Here is a 19,019-nt window from a genome sequence, read left to right on the forward strand (position 1 = left end):
AGCTCTCTCTCTCCCTCTGTCTAGCTCTCTCTCTCCCTCTGTCTAGCCCTCTGTTTCTCTCCCTCTATCTATCTGTCTCTCCCTCTCTCTCGCTTTTTGTCTGTTTCTCACTCTCTCTCTCTCTGTCTCCTTTTTCTGTCTATCCATGCCCTTCTTCTCTGTCTGTCTGTCTGTCTGTCTGTCTCTCTGCAGTCCCAGACATGAGCAGACATTATCTGTCTGTCTGTCTGACTGTCTGTCTCTCTCTCTCTGCAGTCCCAGACATGAGCAGACATTGCTGTATAGATGATACTACAGACTACAGCTCACCTTAGTGCAAGTTTCAGAGACTGTTACTAACAATTGCTGCTTTCAAAACAGTGATTTACCGAGACAAAGAACAATAAATTAAAAAAAACTTTTTATAGCTACTGCAAGATAACATGCCAACTGCCTTGTTTTATAGAGCAAAACTGGAAAAACCCGAAAGTGCATGCTTGGTATGTTTCAGCTTTCTATAGAACAGCTTTTCCGGGCGGGGGGGGGGGGGGGGGGGGGGTACTTAAATCTCACCCTGTTGAGGAGGGAGTTGTCCAGGAACATGAAGTCTTTTGTTAGCATGTCTGTTGTGGGCTTGTACCATGCGTGTAGCTACCACCCTACCTCCTTTCACCCCCTCCCCCAACACACACACACCACTCCCAACACACACACACCACCCCTAACACCACACTTCTCCCCAGACTCCCTCTTTCACATGCTTCCTCTCTTCCTCCTCTCTGCCTCCTCTCTGCCTCCTCTCATCCGCCTCTCCTCTGCACACGGACCGGCAAACACCACAGGACTGACTTCACTGGATGAACTGCAGCGTTCGCTCCCAGAGCAAGCCTGATTGGTGGCTGCTTCTGTGAGACGGTTGGAAGTTATAGGGTCGGGGGTCAGGGTTCAGGGTCAGGGGGAGTGATACCCATGCTGGCTGGTGAGACCGCATGTCCACGCTCACTTGTTTCTTTTCTTATTTTTTCTCTCTTTTATTTCTTTACTTTTTGGGGTCTGTTTTGAGTTATGTGGAGAAAATAATGAAAGTGTTTAAAAGAAAGATCCTGGTTTGTGGTTATTGAATCCTCTATCTGGTCTTTCTACCCTGTCTGTCTGACTGTCTGTCTGTCCGTCTGTTTGTGCCTGCCAGGAGGAGAGAATAAGGGACTGGAAGGGAAGAGGATGAGATACGAGATGAGGGGATAAGATGGGAGGGGTCGCCATGGCAATGCCAACTTAGAATTCTACTCATCATTAGAAGGGCGGAGGTAGACTGGGCCTGTCTCCTGACACCCGCCTTCTCAATGAAAAGGAGGGATGGAGAAGAGAGAGAGAGAGGGAGAGAAAGAGGGAGAGAGAGTTCAGAAAGGATGCATGTGTGTATGTGTGCGTGTGGGGTGGCTGTGTGTGTTAATACAACACACTTCACACCACCAGTGTCGATAAGGTGAGTTTAACTAACAATAGTACGTCTCATACACACAACATTGTCTGTTCACATCCTGCGTGAGCCCTAGGAATGACAGTTCCCTCCTGCAGTGCAGTGCAGTGTGTCCATGCTATCAGAGGTGCTGGTTCTTCTCTCCCTGCTGGCTCCACTCCACAGGACGTAGCCTTGTACGTTCACCCCCTGCACAAACTGCTACTTTGGATGGAAGTGTCTGCTACATTAATGAAAATAAACTCGAAAGTGTTAAACAGGTGAGTTAAAATGACACTTCTGTATAACGACTCAACCCTCATGATCCTCTCTTGTCTCCCCCCTTCTCCTGTCCTCTCCTTTTTTTCTTCTGTCATCTCAAATCTAATTTTCTCTCCTCCTTTCCTCTCCTCTCCTTAGTTTTCTTCTCATCTCCCTCCTCATCTCTCCTGCAGTCTCATCTCCTCCCCCCTCACCTCTCCTCCCCCCTCATCTCCTCCCCCCTCACCTCTCCTGCCGTCTCCTCTCCTCCCCCCTCACCTCTCCTGCCGTCTCCTCTCCTCCCCCCTCACCTCTCCTGCCGTCTCATCTCCTCCCCCCTCACCTCTCCTGCCGTCTCCTCTCCTCCCCCCTCACCTCTCCTGCCGTCTCCTCTCCTCCCCCCTCACCTCTCCTGCCGTCTCCTCTCGTCTCGCTGCTCTTGAACCAGTTAACTAGGGTTAGTTAGTGAGTAGATAAACAAGGTAAGGGAATAACACAACTAACTAGTGACGTTGCACGGCACAAACACTCTGACACACACCTCATGCATGCACCCACGCACACTCACACTCGCTCTGACACACACACATCGTCATGTGCGCACACTCACACACGGGACCGCTGACGCCTTTCTGACGATAACACAGAACACCCCCCCACCACCACCACGTCAGCACTTTTAAGTTATTTATAACAGACAGCTTTTTTTCCAGAGGTAAAATAAGGGAAAGGGGGTCGGGGATGTGATGATAAAGGGGGAAGAGAGAGAAGACAGTTTGTCTGCTGTAAGTATGACAGTAACCCCATCCATCTCTCCTCTTCTCTCCATCTATTATTCATCAACTCCTCCTCTCCTCATCCCTCTTTCATTTCAGCGCAGGGAGAAATAGGTCATTCAGGTAAAGTGGTTTTGAGCCTCTGTCTGCCCTCCTCTTTTACACATCCCTTCTTACCCTGTCTGCCTCTTTTTAGCCTTCTTTCCTCCATCTTTCTCTCCCTGGGTTGGTGAGATATTCTCTCCCTCGTGTTCATGTGTGCCTGGGAGGATGGGTGGAGCTGAAACAAAGAAGCTGCGATACCCGTAGTGGCCAGCAGATGGAGCCTGTCTCACGTGTGTCTATTTGCAGTGTGGAAATATGCCACTAGAGAGCCTCACTCAACCAGCACAAGACACCGGGCAGACAGTTCTCTCATGATGCTCATCCTTTCATAGACCGTCGTGTGAAAAGAGGCTACATATCCTTTGGGACTTGTAGGGAAGAGCAAGACGGGGATACACACACGGTTACCTCTCTGACTTCTTCTATTCCACAATCACGTGTGAGGCAGGAGGTGGAAATAAAACATGTTAACAGTTCATGAAACATCGCTGGGTCTCGTTTAATCATTTTATAACCCAAAAGTGCTTAGTTGAGCCCGACACTGAAGCGCGGTTATAAGAGGAAGGCACACCACAAACCTATGTGTTAAATTAGCACTTTGTTTCACCTGCACTTGTATTACCCCCGAAAGACCACACGTGTAGTATGTGACAGTTGATGATTTAGAATACCAATGGACCTTATTCATTTTATTGGTAGACGCAGGGGCGGTTCTACACAGGGGCCTACAGGGGCCAGTGCCCCTGTAAAAATGTCCCTGGCCCCCCCTGTGGCCCCCCTGAGCTGACTGAATTTTTGTTTTCTTTTTACACGTTTTTCTTCTTCTAGTAGTCATCATGAAACAAAGAAGGGACATTGCAGCCTTTTTTGCCTCAGTAAACTAAAAAGTTTGAGAAACATATCAAGGAATTGAGAGAGCTGAGGAGCTGGAAGAGGGAGAGCCACAGCTGTTTGTATGATTTTAATGTAAAGCCAAATTAAAGTATTTAATGTTTAAATATCATTTGTTTCCGTTTTTTATGTGCCCCTCTGATTAAACACTGCCCCCCCCCCCCCCCCCCCCCCCCCCCAGTAAAATTTGTCTAGAACCGCCACTGGGTAGACGAGATGCTTTCCATAATTAAAAACTGAATGTTGTTCAAAACATGTTGGTGGTATTTCAAAATAAGGGCTAATAGTTTCACTGAAATGTGATAAACGAACAAGCAAAAGCGGTGGTTGACTGGCCTATGTTGTGCTAGGTAGTACCGCTTTAAATTTTTGAAAGAGCAGAACGCGGTCGCTTCTTCTGTCACTCACAGGTCAATGCAGTGAAGATGGCGGCGGTCATGGAAAGGAGTTTCATAGAAATATGTGGATTTGAGAGGGAAACTCTTCCAAGATTCAGAGAAATAACAGTAAATCTCGGTAAAGTTATAATCATTTATCACTCGGTTTTGTAAATTACGCTGTGTATGGAATGAGGTATTGACTCCCCATGTTGGTAGTCTAGCTAGCATAGCTGCATGTTAGCGAGCTCTTCAGAATCAGATGGGCCTCGTTGGTCAGTGTGTTGTGCACGCAACTAGCTAGCTAATGACTTAGCTAGTTTGCTAGCGTAGCGTAACGTAATCTTTGGTTTCTTTCGCCCATATTTCAAATACATTTCACACCCTGTCTGATATTTATGGACTGTCATTATCCGGCTCGTTGTCATATTTCTTCAAATACTCGCACGTTGTCCATGCTTCCAATCTGAACTGCGCGCTGAAGTCCCACTATTAAGCGGCTAGTCAGTATTTCATGTCAGACAATTCCTTAATTGTTTGTATAGACACTTTTCTAGTTGTTTAAGTTTCTTAAGCATGTACTTTAAGTGCTACTTAGTCACTTAAGCAGATATATTAGCCAGCGCTAGCAAAGAACAACTAGCAGTAGTTGGGCAGTGAACAAGTTGTCTAACTAGCTGTCAACTAGTGTTTCCCCCACACTTGAACGACACCCATAGGATCTCAGACGCAAACCTCGAAGTCGAATTCAGTCTGCTTGCTGTCGATAGCATAAAACGTTTCGTCTTCATGTCTATCATGGATTAACTTCTTTTTTTTCCTCCAGGTCTGAATGCTCTTCCAGGTGGAGTTAAATACCCAGACAGCGCAGGCGGATTTCACTATGAGGACAGCGGAAAGCTCCTGTCCATCACAAGCAACAGATTTATACACTGGTGAGGGACGTTGTTTGCATTTTACCGCTCAATGCAGTAATAATAGCTCTGCAACAATAACATCAACAATAACTACAATAATACTTTGTACAGTGTAACAAAAACAATATTGTGACTTTGTCCTCCACCTCTCATCATCCCTCCACCCTCCCCCTCTCAACTTTCCTTCCTCCACCCTTGTCCTTGCTCTCCCCCTCTTGCCCACCCTCCCCCTCTCAACTTTCCTTCCTCCACCCTTGTCCTTGCTCTCCCCCTCTTGCCCACCCTCCCCCTCTCAACTTTCCTTCCTCCACCCTTGTCCTTGCTCTCTCCCTCTTGCCCACCCTCTACCTCGGCCTCCCTCTCGCCTCCAGGTCCACCTCGGGAGACTCCGTGCAGCTGGTGGAGCAGTCCCTGGACACCAACCTCCTGAACAACGCTGTGCGCCTCAAGTTTCCACACTGCCCCCTACTGCCTGGAGGAGTGCACATCCAGGAGACCGTCAACAATGTCATCATCCTCATCGTCACCAACCAGACTGTGCACCGCTTGGTGCTGTTGCACCCCACGCGCATGTACCGCAGTGTAAGCTAATGCTAGGCTCATGTACCGCCGTGTAAGCTAATGCTAGGCTCATGTACCGCAGTGTAAGCTAATGCTAGGCTCATGTACCGCAGTGTAAGCTAATGCTAGGCTCATGTACCGCAGTGTAAGCTAATGCTAGGCTCATGTACCGCAGTGTAAGCTAATGCTAGGCTCATGTACCGCAGTGTAAGCTCATGTACCATATGTAAGCGTAACAAGGTAATATCACCTCCCCAGGAGCTGGTGTCGGAGCAGATGCAGTCCATATTCACCGACATGGGCAAGCTGAGTCTGCAGGACCCCGCCCACAGCGCCGTCATCCCCAGCAGTGTGGCGGGGGGCGGGGCGGGGCACGCTGCCACCCCCAGCACCTCCGCCTCCTGGCTTGGCCAACAGGGGGAGGCACACTACGCCCTGGCCATGCCCACCGGGGGCATCATGATTGTCACCCTGCCGCCGTCTGACACCCAGGGTAGGAGGCCAGGCCCTGACCGCGAACCAGCGCAGTAATATATCAGGGTCAGATGGCTGAGCGGTTAGGGAATCGGGCTATTAATCAGAAGGTTGTCGGGTCGATTCCCGGCTGTGCAAAAAATGACGTTGTGTCCTTGGGCAAGGCACTTCACCCTACTTGCCTTGGGGGGAATGTCCCTGTACTTACTGTAAGTCTCTCTGGATAAGAGCATCTGCTAAATGTAAATGTAATTTGGAGTACATTAAGGGGACAAGTTGCAGGTTTATTGACATATATTGCAAGAAATGGTGAGGGTACAGTCTTTGTTGACAGTTTCTTAGCGTAGGAAACTGTATGTTGTTACTCATGCCAGGGTTGTGTAGTAACTGAATGTCGTTGCTCGTGTCGTGGTTGTGTAGTAACCGTTTGTCCATGTGCTCCTCAGGTACTGTGTCGGTCCTGGAGTTGAAGAGAAACTCTGTCATGCAGAGGCTAGCTGGCTGGATGCCCTCCGCCATCAGGTCAGAGGTCAATCATGAACAAGAATAACGGCACAATAATGTATTTTTTTCAGTTTTTATACAAAGCTATGCATGGGGTTCAACCTTATGACCTCCTGCAGTCAAATGCTCGACTGTTGACCTATACCCATCCCAACACCTCCTCTCTTCCTTTAGCTCTTCCTCTGTCCCTGAAGCACTTCCTGAAGTCACATTTCAGACCACTTGATTGTGTTTCAACAGCTACATTAGCTAGCGAGGGGGGTTTGGTGGTGCTGTGTGACCACCATTTGTTTCACCGTGTGTGTGTTCATGGTGTGTGTGTGTGTTCATGGTGTGTGTGTGTTCTCCAGAGGGGACCAGAGCCCAGGTGACCTGGCCCTCTGTCTGGCTGCCAGGGAGTTTGAGGACGACACCTTCGTCTTCGCGCTCTGTCACGACAACAAGCTGCGCATGTGGTCCTACAGGGTGAGCCTGCTGCAGCGCTGAGGACAGGGTGCACTGGGGTCACAACCACACTCAGTCGAGTCATATTTATAACTTATCTCCCTCACATCAAACTCTCTCCGACTCTGTGTCCCCCTCCTCCAGGACCAGACGTGTCTGATGGAGGCAGACATGCTGGAGTACGTCCCTGCTGGTACGGATGTGCACCGGCTGGCGGGCCAGAGTCACCGTCTGCGTCTGTCCTTCTCCCCGGCCACGGGGCTGTGCCTGGCCGTGTACCTGGCGGCGCCCAGCCACAGCCAGTTCACCGTGCTGCAGCTGGCTGCCGGGTACAACAACCGCTACGGCCTCGACCACATCTCCACGCTGTTCGACACGCAGGTGTGTGTGGGGGTGGTGTGACGCAGGTCAGGGAAGGGTGAGCGGGGGTCGTGTGTGTGTGTGTGTGTGTGTGTGTGTGTGTGTGGGGGGGGGGGTTGTAGTTTGAATTGTGCGTGTGTGTGATCTCAATGTTTCTCCTCCCCTCAGGAGACCCTGGTGGACTTCATGCTCACCCCCTCAGACATCTGGGCTCTGTGGCTGGACGACTCCAACCAGACCGTGGTGAAGCTCATCAGCTACGAGCAGTGAGTAGGACCACCAAGCCTCCAGGCCAAGAGAGAGGAGGGCGCTGGTGTTCGGTGACTGACGCGTGTGTGTGCGTGTGTGTGTGTCCACTCCTGTGTGTATATGTGTGTGTTCTAGCTCAGAAAGGAGTCAGTGGAACCAGGTGTTTGTTCAGCCTCTGCCTGAAGACGAGGTCAGCATAGGAGTGGACCAGGATCCCAGAGTAAGAATATTTACCTAGCAACAACCTAGCAACAACACTTTAACACTTCGGTTAAACCTACAGTAATAGAATGTAAAGTAGAAGAGGTGATTGATGGTGTGGTTGTGGTGTCTGCAGGAGACCTACCTGGACGTCCTGTTCTCTCCTCTGAGATTCACTGCCTCGGCTATCGTCAAAGCCCTCCAGGTGAGACATTTGTAATTGGGGTCAAAATGGCGTCATATCACCGTACAGCATCGAGGATCAGCGGGGGGCTGAATGAAAGGCAGAGAGGTCAGCGACACTGTTCTGCTAACGTGGTGTTAGGGTTCTCATGCACAGGTTCTAAAGAGGGTTCTTGTCTTCTGTCAGATCTACAAACGAACCTCCGAGAGAACCGTGGATCTGTCTTGGGATGCGCTGAAGAAGGAGGTCACCATCGCCGTGGAGGACGAGGTAACAGCCCGGACTCTCTCTGTAACTCTGTCTGTCTCCCCCTCTCTCTGTGTCTCCCCCCTCTCTCTGTCTCCCCCTCTCTCTGTGTCTCTCCCCCTCTCTCTGTGTCTCTCCCCCTCTCTCCGTGTCTCTCCCCCTCTCTCCGTGTCTCTCCCCCTCTCTCTGTGTCTCTCCCCCTCTCTCCGTGTCTCTCCCCCTCTCTCTCCCCCTCTGTCTCCCCCTCTCTCTGTCTCCCCCTCTCTCTGTGTCTCTCCCCCTCTGTCTCCCCCTCTCTCTGTGTCTCTCCACCTCTCTCCGTGTCTACTCCCCTCTCTCCGTGTCTCTCCCCCTCTCTCCGTGTCTCTCCCCCTCTGTCTCCCCCTCTCTCTGTCTCCCCCTCTCTCTGTCTCCCCCTCTCTCTGTCTCCCCCTCTCTCCGTGTCTCTCCCTCTTTCTCATCTATCCCTTCTTCACCCCTGAGTCCCTCCTAGTTTCCCTTCTTATTTTTCCTGATATTTGCCTCGCCGAAACAATAGTTTTTTTAAAACTCTCCCTTCTTCCCTGCCCCTCAGCTGCAAAGCAGCGTGACAGAGTTTGAGTTCTCCCAGGAGGAGTACAGGCTGCTGCAGGTGGAGTTCTGGTCCAAGTTCTACGCCTGCTGTCTGCAGTACCAGGAGGCTCTGTCTACTCCCCTGGGCCTGATGGTCAACACACACACCAGCATGGTCTGCCTGCTCAAGAAGGTACACACACACACACCAGCATGGTCTGCCTGCTGAAGACGGTACACACACACACACACCAGCATGGTCTGCCTGCTGAAGAAGGTACACGCACACACACACACCAGCATGGTCTGCCTGCTGAAGACTGTACACACACACGCTCACCTTGACCTGATGCAAGACTGGGTTGTGCGTGTCCAGGGCTTGGTGTCGTTCCTGCTTCCCTGCTTTGCTGTGGACCACCTGTACCTCTACTGCGACGAGTACCTCTCCTCGGAGGTGGAGACCCCCCTCACGGAAGGTGAAGCCCTCCCCCTCATTCTGGTCCCAGGGGCTCTCCTCCTACTGGGCTTGTTTGGATTTGTGGACCTTTGACGTCTATGGTTCTAATTGGCTACATTTGGAGTCGCTCATGTTCATCCCCATGTCAGCCATTTTGGCTCCTTGAGGCTCCTCCATTCATCCCAGTTTCCCCCTCTTCCTGTCTGCCCTCCTCCTAACCCAGACCCGGAGCTGGCGCGGGATGTTCTCCAGCTGGTGCAGTGTCTGAGGCTGGTGAGCGAGGCCGTACCAGGGGACGTGGCCTACGAGATGGAGCGGGCCCTGGATCAGCTGGAAGCCCCGGAGAACACAGCAGAGCAGGTGCTCGACCACCTGCTGGACCACGACAAGTCAGTACCCCCATAACACAGCACAGCCCTCTGACACTGCAGTACCCCCACAGCACAGCCCTCTGACACTGCAGTACCCCCACAGCACAGCACAGCCCTCTGACACTGCAGTACCCCCATAACACAGCACAGCCCTCTGACACTGCAGTACTCCCATAACACAGCACAGCCCTCTGACACTGCAGTACCCCCATAACACAGCACAGCCCTCTGACACTGCAGTACTCCCATAACACAGCACAGCTCTCTGACACTGCAGTACCCCCACAGCACAGCCCTCTGACACTGCAGTACCCCCACAGCACAGCCCTCTGACACTGCAGTACATTACATTTGTACTTGTATTCAGACACGTTTATCCAAAGCAATTTACAAGTGCATTTAGTAAGTTCAGATACAACGGGAAATGAAGGATCAGAAGTGCAGAGTTCTGACGGCTTTCTGGTAGTCAGAGTCGAGGACCAGTCTGTATTGTACCAGGACCAGTGCAAGAATAACAATCTCAACTACAATACGTCATTTTAACTATATGACAATCCAACAACGACATGGTACGTGGTAGAGAGTTTGACTGCAGATCAAGAGAGTTAGCATCTTATTGGTCGTGCTTGTCGTGGTCCTGCAGTGAGGACGTGGTGGAGAACATCCAGTCGAAGCTGCAGGACATCAGGAGCCCCCTGGCGGCCATGGGCCTCCTGCTGAGAGAGCTGGACCTGGAGACTGACCCTGAGGCCAACCCCGACCCACCGCTCACCGCAGGTCAGAGGTCAACCAAGTTCAACCACCAGTTCCTAAATGTTTGTGTGTTGGAAGAGTGATGTAGATGGTGTGTGTGTGTGTGTGTGTCCCCTCAGGCCAGTCTCTGAACGTGCGCATCAGCCTGTCCCAGCTGTACGGCAGCAGTGTGACGGTGTCAGTGGTGTGCCAGGCGCTGAGCCAGACAGCCATGACCAGAGCGCTGTGCTGCAGGGACCTGCTGCTGCTGCAGCACCTCTACCTGCGCCTGGACGACAACGTGAGCGCACGCACGCACGCTGACTCTTACCCACATTTACCTTTCTATTTGTCACTCATTTAAACACGTCTGGGTGTCTCTGTCTGTCTGTGTGTGTGTGTGTGTGTGTGTGTGTGTCTCAGGTGTTCCTGGCTGGAGGAGCCCAGCTGCTCCAGTTGCAGCAGGATCTGATCCCCAGGACCTCCCACCTGCTGTCCTCCTACCTGCTCCTCCAGCACACCTGCCAGAGCCTGGCCTGCGCCCTGCCCCTGGACATCATGTACGACCGCCTGTTACCTACAGCATATATGACCCCTGTTACCTACAGCATATATGACCCCCTGTTACCTACAGCATATATGACCCCCTGTTACCTACAGCATATATGACCCCTGTTACCTACAGCATATATCACCCCCTGTTACCTACAGCATATATGACCCCTGTTACCTACAGCATATATGACCCCCTGTTACCTACAGCATATATGACCCCCTGTTACCTACAGCATATATGACCCCCTGTTACCTACAGCATATATGACCCCCTGTTACCTACAGCATATATGACCCCTGTTACCTACAGCATATATGACCCCCTGTTACCTACAGCATATATGACCCCTGTTACCTACAGCATATATGACCCCCTGTTACCTACAGCATATATCACCCCCTGTTACCTACAGCATATATGACCCCCTGTTACCTACAGCATATATGACCCCCTGTTACCTACAGCATATATGACCCCCTGTTACCTACAGCATATATGACCCCCTGTTACCTACAGCATATATGACCCCCTGTTACCTACAGCATATATGACCCCCTGTTACATACAGCATATATGACCCCCTGTTACATACAGCATATATGACCCCCTGTTACATACAGCATATATGACCCCCTGTTACATACAGCATATATGACCCCCTGTTACATACAGCATGGGTAGAATAGATAAGCCCCTCCAGACTGGCTCCTCTGTACATCATGCTTTCTCAATCCTGGTCCTCTGCTGAGCTTGATGACAACACGGTCCTCAGTGTTTCCCACACATTGATTTATTTGTGGCGGCCCGCCAACATTCACTGATTTGCTTCCATAGGTTTGGGCTGAGCCCAACATTTATTACAACGTCAGGCTCCGCCCCTGACTACTGCCACAAATATTTTCACACTCTGTGGAAAACACTGCATCTGAATCAGGCGTGGTGGAAGAACATGCAGGACTGAGAGGCTGATATAGATCGTTGGTAGAATAGATCATCCCCCCCCCCCCCCATTACTCTACGTTCCTGCTGTGTTTTTATAATGACTCCCATTTCTAAATGTGTGGATTGTGGTTGTAATGGGTGGGGTTTTTGTGTTTCAGAGATGCTAACCTGCAGCACCTCTCTGTGCTTGAGATGTCAGATTCCCTTTCCCTGGCCACCAACAGATCAGGTGTGTGTTTGTTACTATGCTCGACAGCAACATACACATGCTGTTTGGTTTCCCCTGAGTTCATAGCTGTAGGTGATCCTGGTTAGGATCTGATTGTAGTTCGAAGCATCAGTGTGTCCATATGTCTTACATCTCCCTGTCTGTGCTTGTCTCCCCATCATTCTTTCTCTCTCCCTGTCCCTCTCTCTCTCTCCCCTGCCTGTGTCTCTCTCTCTCCCCTGCCTGTCTCTCTCTCTCTCCCCTGCCTGTCTCTCTCTCCCTATCTCTCTCTCTCCCCCTGCCTGTGTGTCTCTCTCCCCTGCCTGTGTGTCTGTCTCTCTCCCTATCTCTCTCTCTCCCCCTGCCTGTCTCTCTCCCCCTGCCTGTGTGTCTGTCTCTCTCTCTCCCTATCTCTCTCCCCCTGCCTGTGTGTCTGTCTGTCTCTCTCCCCCTGCCTGTGTGTCTGTCTCTCCCTATCTCTCTCTCTCTCCCCCTGCCTGTGTCTCTGTCTCCCCCCAGTGTTGAGTCCCCAGACGGTGGTGGAGTTGTTCTACCAGGGCGTAGCGAGGAAGTCCATCATCTCCCAGCTGTTCTCCCAGCAGCAAGGTCCCACTGCAGGCCTGGCCATGCTCCACTGGCCCCACATGGTCTCCAGCGTGGTCCAGCTGCTAGCGCAACAGCTGTATCCTCCATAGACATGCACAAAGAGCTGGGTTAGCATATGCTAAGCTAGCTTGTAAGCGGCAAATGTCAAGAAACTAATGCTGGGCTAGCTCTGAAGCTAATGTCATTGGCAAAGCCATGTCAGATTTGACCTCTATAAACTCTAGGTTAGCTCTAAATCCTATGTTTTACACGTTGATGACTATTTACTAATTAACGTCCACTCATACTCGAGCTTGTACAAAACCACTCAGGGTTGAAACTTGGTATAAAAGGACACTTACCTTAACATTGTATCGCTAGCTGGCCAAGCAACCCAGGCTTCCAGTTCCCTGAATGTCTAATGGCCAACTGTCAGTACACACAGCTACAGGTGAGGGTTCCTACTGTCAGTACACACAGCTACAGGTGAGGGTTCCTACTGTCAGTACACACAGCTACAGGTGAGGGTTCCTACTGTCAGTACACACAGCTACAGGTGAGCGTTCCTACTGTCAGTACACACAGCTACAGGTGAGGGTTCCTACTTTCAGTACACACAGCTACAGGTGAGCGTTCCTACTGTCAGTACACACAGCTACAGGTGAGGGTTCCTACTGTCAGTACACACAGCTACAGGTGCGCGTTCCTACTGTCAGTACACACAGCTACAGGTGAGCGTTCCTACTGTCAGTACACACAGCTACAGGTGAGGGTTCCTACTGTCAGTACACACAGCTACAGGTGAGGGTTCCTACTGTCAGTACACACAGCTACAGGTGAGGGTTCCTACTGTCAGTACACACAGCTACAGGTGAGGGTTCCTACTGTCAGTACACACAGCTACAGGTGAGGGTTCCTACTGTCAGTACACACAGCTACAGGTGAGGGTTCCTACTGTCAGTACACACAGCTACAGGTGAGTAATCCCAGCTGTGCTACTGTTTAACAGGTTTTTGATGTGAAGGTGTCTCTGTCTCTCGCTCCTCCCTCGCAGGAGTACATCAGACTCATCCAGCCCTGGTGTCAAGTCAACATGGGCTCCTGCAGCTTTATGCTAGGCCAGTGTTACCTGGCCAACGGAGAGGGGCAGAAGGTGCGTGTGTGTCACTATCAACATATATTGTACCATCGGCCAAAGATTCACACGTTTCAGGGCTTCAGAATTTCCCACAGTGCTGTCAGTGGGGAGTGTTGCATGGTGGGTAATGTGTCTCCTGTCCTCAGGCTCTGGAGTGCTTCAAGAAGGCGTCGCCGGAGGTGGAGAAGGAGGAGTTCCTCATGCGGGTGGCAGGAGCTGACGAGGAGGAGGCTGCCTCATCTCCCCTCCTGCAGTACTACAACAAGGTGTGTGTGTGAAAATATCACTGTGTGTGTGTGTGTGAGAAGGTATCTCAGTGTGTACAGTTTGTGTTCATCCCTGGTGTGTGACTGTGTAGGTGCTGCGCTTGCTGGAGGATGTGGGACTGCCAGAGCTGGTGATCCAGCTAGCCAGCCTGGCCATCACCGTCTCCACCACTGACCTGAGGAGTCAGGTACGAACCTCACTCCATCACCTCTGGGAGGGTTTAGCTTGGTACGAACCTCACTCCATCACCTCTGGGAGGGTTTAGCTTGGTACGAACCTCACTCCATCACCTCTGGGAGGGTTTAGCTTGGTACGAACCTCACTCCATCACCTCTGGAAGGGTTTAGTTTGGTTACAGGTGCTGATCTGTGAAACCCTCTGTGACATTACTTGACTTTAATGATGATCTCAGTAATGATCTCCTCTCCCTGTGTGTCCAGGCGGCTCTGTGGACGCGTATCTTCAAACACCACCTGGACCTGGGCCACAACAGTGAGGCCTACGAGGCTCTGGTCCAGAACCCAGACTCGAGCAGGTACACACACTCACTACACACACTCACATACACACTCACCACACACACATAAACATTCAAACTCAAGCCAAAATAGCTAGTTTCACTTGTTAGTTTCCCAAACGTACCTACTCTGCCTTTTAAAGTATGTTTCCGTTCCTCCTCTTCCTCTCCAGGCAGTTGGACTGTCTGCGCCAGCTGGTGGTGGTTCTGTGTGAGCGCTCCCAGCTCCAGGACCTGGTCCGCTTCTCCTACATCAACCTGCATGACGAGGTATGCCCTGTTTCCTCCTCCCTGGTGTGGACTACCGTTATTACTGTACACAGTGCCTGCTAGCTGAGATGATATTACTGTTGCACTGTGCTTGCTAGCTGAGATGATATTACTGTACACTGTGCCTGCTAGCTGAGATGATATTAATGTTGCACCATGCCTGGTAAACCCGGCCCTTGACTTTACCTCGTAAAGTACCTTTGTCACTAGAAGAACAACTGTATGTTTAGCCCCAGGCTAGTTGGCTCGATGTCCTGGTGTTGTTTGACTGCGTTGTCTCTCCAGGTGGTCAGCATCATCGAGTCCAGAGCCAGGGCTGTGGACCTCATGACCCATAACTACTACGAGCTTCTCTACGCCTTCCACACCAACAGACACAACTTCAGGAAAGGTAGGCTCTCCATCACAATAATAATGACCTTGTATTAATTGAGGCTTCATCCAAAGCGACGTACGGGAGGATTTGAACAATGGTGTGTGTGTGTGTGTGTGGTGTGTGTGTGGTACAGCGGGCACGGTCATGTTTGAGTACGGGATGCGTCTTGGCAGGGAGGTGAGGACCAGGCAGGGTCTGCAGAAGCAGGTCAACTGCTACCTGGCCGCCCTCAACTGTCTGCGGCTCATGAAACCTGCATACGCCTGGATCGTCCAGCCCACCTCCGGGGCCGTGGTGAGGAGGGGCGGGTGCTCTATCTCTCTCACACACACACACACACACACACACACACACAGCTGACATCCACGCACACCTGCTGAAATGTTCTCGTACAACAGTACTTCTCTTTCTCTTAAATCGCAACACAAACACACATACCTGAACGTTGTCTCTCAGTTGCCTGATATTTTTGCTCTCAAACACACACACACACACACCACTGTACACTTCTCCACTGAATCAAACACACACCCCTGTACCCGTGTCCTCTTCTTGAACACCACTGTGACTGTGGCTCTCCTTCTGCAGTATGAGCGCCCTGGAGCTTCCCCTAAGAGGAACTACGATGGCGAGTTTGCTACCGGTCCAGGTTTGTCTGATGTGACACCGTAGAGTAGGCCTTCACAGCCCCATGGCAACACTGCAATGACAGTTTGTATTAACATAACTGTGCTCCAATAACATTGTTTTATAATACCATAACTTTTTCATAAGGTTTCTCTCGATGGCCACATGGTTTAGCAGCGTCACGTTTAACATAACGTGTCAATGTTTCTCAATGGCCCTAATACAACACTGTATCATACATGTATTGCTGTTCAGTCTGAATAGCAAAGGAGGAAACTAATGAGATACTCTGTGTCTTTGTGTTTACAGTGAGTCGGCAAATCGACATCCTGGAGCTGAAGGATCTGGAGAGAGAGTACATCCTGGCTCGCAGTCGCCTCACCCTGGCAGAGCAGGACTCCCCCTCCACAGCCATCGCAGGTACCTCCACCGGGCTGCAGAGTATCACCACCACGAACCGTCGGACTGAACACACCTTCACACAGTCACTTCTAACCAGCTACGATACCATCATCATGACTCATTCCTAAACCTTCTAGTTTGTGTAAACCAACGTGGTCTGTCTGTGTGTCCCTCAGGCTGTGCTTCTGCAGTGGAGATGGTGTCCCTGCTGGTCCAAACAGGACTGTTTGACTGCGCTCTGTCTCTCTGCCAGACCTTCAAACTCCCCCTCACTTCAGTCTTTGAGGGGCTGGCCTTCAAGTAAGTCACATGACTCACCTGACAGGCAGGGAGATGTTTACTGGTCCCTGTGGGGTGCCTTGTTAGTCAGCTGACCAGAGGTGTTGGAGGGTCACGTGATTGTGATTCATCTAACATGAGACGCTTTCATCGAAAGCAGTGTACAGGGAGGGGATGTGAACCTGCATCCTCAGTTTGAACCACGGGTTCACAAACCTCCCAAACTTCCACAGGTGCATCAAGCTGCAGTACGGAGGAGACGACAGTCAGAACGAGGCGTGGAACTGGCTGGCAGCCAACCAGCTGTCCACCGTCATCACCACCAAAGAGTCAAGGTTGGTTCTGCATTCTGCAAGTTGGGTGTTGGAAATGAATCCCTGGATTTAAAAATCTGATATCTGGTTGTAGTTCTCGTCTCATACAAGGCTGTGTGTCCCTCCTGTCCTCAGTGCCACAGATGAGGCCTGGCGGCTTCTGGCCTCCTACTTGGAGAGGTTCCCTACCCAGAATGCCTTGCACCACCACTGCGTCATCAACAAACTGCTGTCACATGGCGTGCCTCTGCCTGATTGGCTGGTCAACGCTTATAAGGTGAGTGTCGAGTTAGAATTGATTGTTGAAGCAGTCACAATTACCCAATAATAACTATAACTTGTTGGTACATTTGGTAAAGTACCAGCATGTCACCTACATTTTTTTTTTTATTCATGAACTTCTACAACAAATGTTGTCAAAAGTGGCCAAGAGTTAAAAGTATAGCTCTGTATTAGAGCTCACTAGAACGTACACTAGGATGATGAACAGAAGGTGTACTAGTGCAAGGTGGTATGAAAGGGCCTGTGTTTGTGGGTCACAAAACGGTGCCGTGCATCACCCAGTTCCTGTTCCCCTCCCCCAGGGTGTGGACCCAGCGGCGTTGTTGCGTCTCTACCTGAACTTTGACCTCCTTGATGCGGCCGCAGAGCTGGTGCTGGAGTATGTGGATGCTCTCCTGGGGAAGGGACACCAGTACTTTGGAATAGAGGTACAGGATTGGGACTGACGGGTTTGAATTCCCCCTCTGCAACGCACGAGAGAATTTGGTGTAGTTAACATGGTGCTTCTCAAAGAGACAATTGACAGAAGAGGGATTGTTCAACTTTAGTCTTTGAATGTATTCATTTAACAGGCTCTTTTTATAGATAAGTGCACACACAGTGCCCGGTAGCTGACATGTATCTATTTTGCAGTGTGCCTGGTAAGTAAATAAAATGTCTGTGTTGTGTTTTGCCAGAGACCTCTGTCAGCCACAGCGCCTCTTGTCTGGCTCCCGTACACCTCCATCGACCAGCTCCTCCAGTCGCTCAACGAGACCCAAACTAATGCCAACGTAAGTCACCTCCAGCCACCACACACTGCATCTAACCAGCCTAACTCACCTTCATCCACCACACACTGCATCTAACCAGCCTAGCTCACCTCCATCCACCACACACACTGCATCTAACCAGCCTAACTCACCTCCATCCACCACACACTGCATCTAACCAGCCTAGCTCACCTCCATCCACCACACACACTGCATCTAACCAGCCTAACTCACCTCCATCCACCACACACACTGCATCTAACCAGCCTAACTCACCTCCATCCACCACACACTGCATCTAACCAGCCTAGCTCACCTCCATCCACCACTCAAGTCTCAGTTTAAGTATTTGTGCAACCCTCCTTTTACAATTAAAACCAAACATGCAGAATCATGTTATTTTGTCATTTACAATACTTTTTCGTTTCAACGCAATCCGAATGTGACTGAGCCTGTTGTGAGGACATGAAGAAACCCTGTGTTTACGGCCTTCTGCTCCCTTCTAGATCTACAACAGACTGCGGGACAAGCTAGATGACTACCACAAGCTGGTGGATCAGACAAGCAGAAGGCGCTTACAGGCCCAGTAACTGCAGCTGCCTGCCTCCAAAGACCTGGCCCAGACCTCCGCAGGCCTGGCCCAGACCTCCGCAGGCCTGGCCCAGACCTCCGCAGGCCTGGCCCAGACCTCCGCAGGCCTGGCCCAGACCTCCGCAGGCCTGGCCCAGACCTCCGCAGGCCTGGCCCAGACCTCCGCAGGCCTGGCCCAGACCTCCGCAGGCCTGGCCCAGACCTCCACAGGTCTCTTCAACATGGGGCACCTTCACCACGTCATAATGTCCCCTCCTTTCTCTGTCAGTTTCAGAAACAGCTTGGATTTAAATGGAAGATTATTTTTGTATTGGTAAATTAAAAGGACTGTTATTGGTGGCATTTTGTGTCACGTCTGACTGTTTGGGGGGCAGGGAGGGTTTGTCTTACATGTCGCTCACATCGAGTTCTTAAATATACTGTAAATACTGAGTGTGTGTGTGATTGAATGCAGTTGTTTGTCACGTGTTGAAGCTGAATGTGCTTTTTTATTTTATAGATGAATTGTGATGATACTGCGACTTGTTATTTTGTACTTCGAACATTTACAAATCAGGTTTGTTGTAAAATGTGATTAAAACTTTTCCTTGCAGTGGAAATTGTCAGATTTTCTTCTGTAACGTGTGATAAGTCACAGATTTTGTTTGCCGAACAATATGATGAGCCTTAGCTTCAACATTATTTTGTAATTGTCCCTTGAAGGCAGGGCTGATTGAACACAACAGTGATTCGCTGATTTGTCATAATGGCATCTCAGAAAATCCAATCGGTTTAGGAAATAGAAGTTGCCTAGCAACATTAAATGCTGTTTTT

General features: G+C 50.6%; 1 protein-coding gene across 1 annotated transcript; it reads left to right on the top strand.

The window, feature by feature from the left end:
* Positions 1-3,891: 3,891 nt before the first annotated feature.
* On the top strand, positions 3,892-18,314 carry nup160 (nucleoporin 160). The gene is made up of 35 exons (XM_067235397.1): positions 3,892-3,987; positions 4,675-4,783; positions 5,137-5,347; positions 5,585-5,819; positions 6,247-6,322; positions 6,655-6,769; positions 6,893-7,129; positions 7,277-7,374; positions 7,493-7,577; positions 7,695-7,763; positions 7,929-8,012; positions 8,563-8,733; positions 8,917-9,016; positions 9,221-9,386; positions 10,012-10,145; positions 10,241-10,401; positions 10,524-10,660; positions 11,757-11,827; positions 12,326-12,488; positions 12,773-12,842; positions 13,446-13,544; positions 13,676-13,795; positions 13,888-13,983; positions 14,237-14,331; positions 14,487-14,583; positions 14,869-14,974; positions 15,093-15,253; positions 15,548-15,608; positions 15,896-16,006; positions 16,165-16,288; positions 16,501-16,602; positions 16,717-16,858; positions 17,166-17,291; positions 17,541-17,636; positions 18,122-18,314. The coding sequence occupies exons 1-35, from the start codon at positions 3,897-3,899 to the stop codon at positions 18,203-18,205; spliced, it is 4,203 nt and encodes a 1,400-aa protein (XP_067091498.1). The 5' UTR covers positions 3,892-3,896; the 3' UTR covers positions 18,206-18,314.
* Positions 18,315-19,019: the final 705 nt, after the last annotated feature.

The sequence above is a fragment of the Osmerus mordax genome, chromosome 4, assembly GCF_038355195.1.
Source record: "Osmerus mordax isolate fOsmMor3 chromosome 4, fOsmMor3.pri, whole genome shotgun sequence".
In the NCBI taxonomy this organism is placed as follows: domain Eukaryota; kingdom Metazoa; phylum Chordata; class Actinopteri; order Osmeriformes; family Osmeridae; genus Osmerus; species Osmerus mordax.

Coding starts and splice junctions, on each gene's coding strand:
- nup160 (XM_067235397.1), top strand. CDS start 3,897: ATGGCGGCGGTCATGGAAAGGAGTTTCATAGAAATATGTGGATTTGAG. Junction 10,146..10,240: donor CGACCCACCGCTCACCGCAG/GTCAGAGGTCAA, acceptor GTGTCCCCTCAG/GCCAGTCTCTGAACGTGCGC. Junction 12,489..12,772: donor CAGCTGCTAGCGCAACAGCT/GTATCCTCCATA, acceptor TTGTATCGCTAG/CTGGCCAAGCAACCCAGGCT.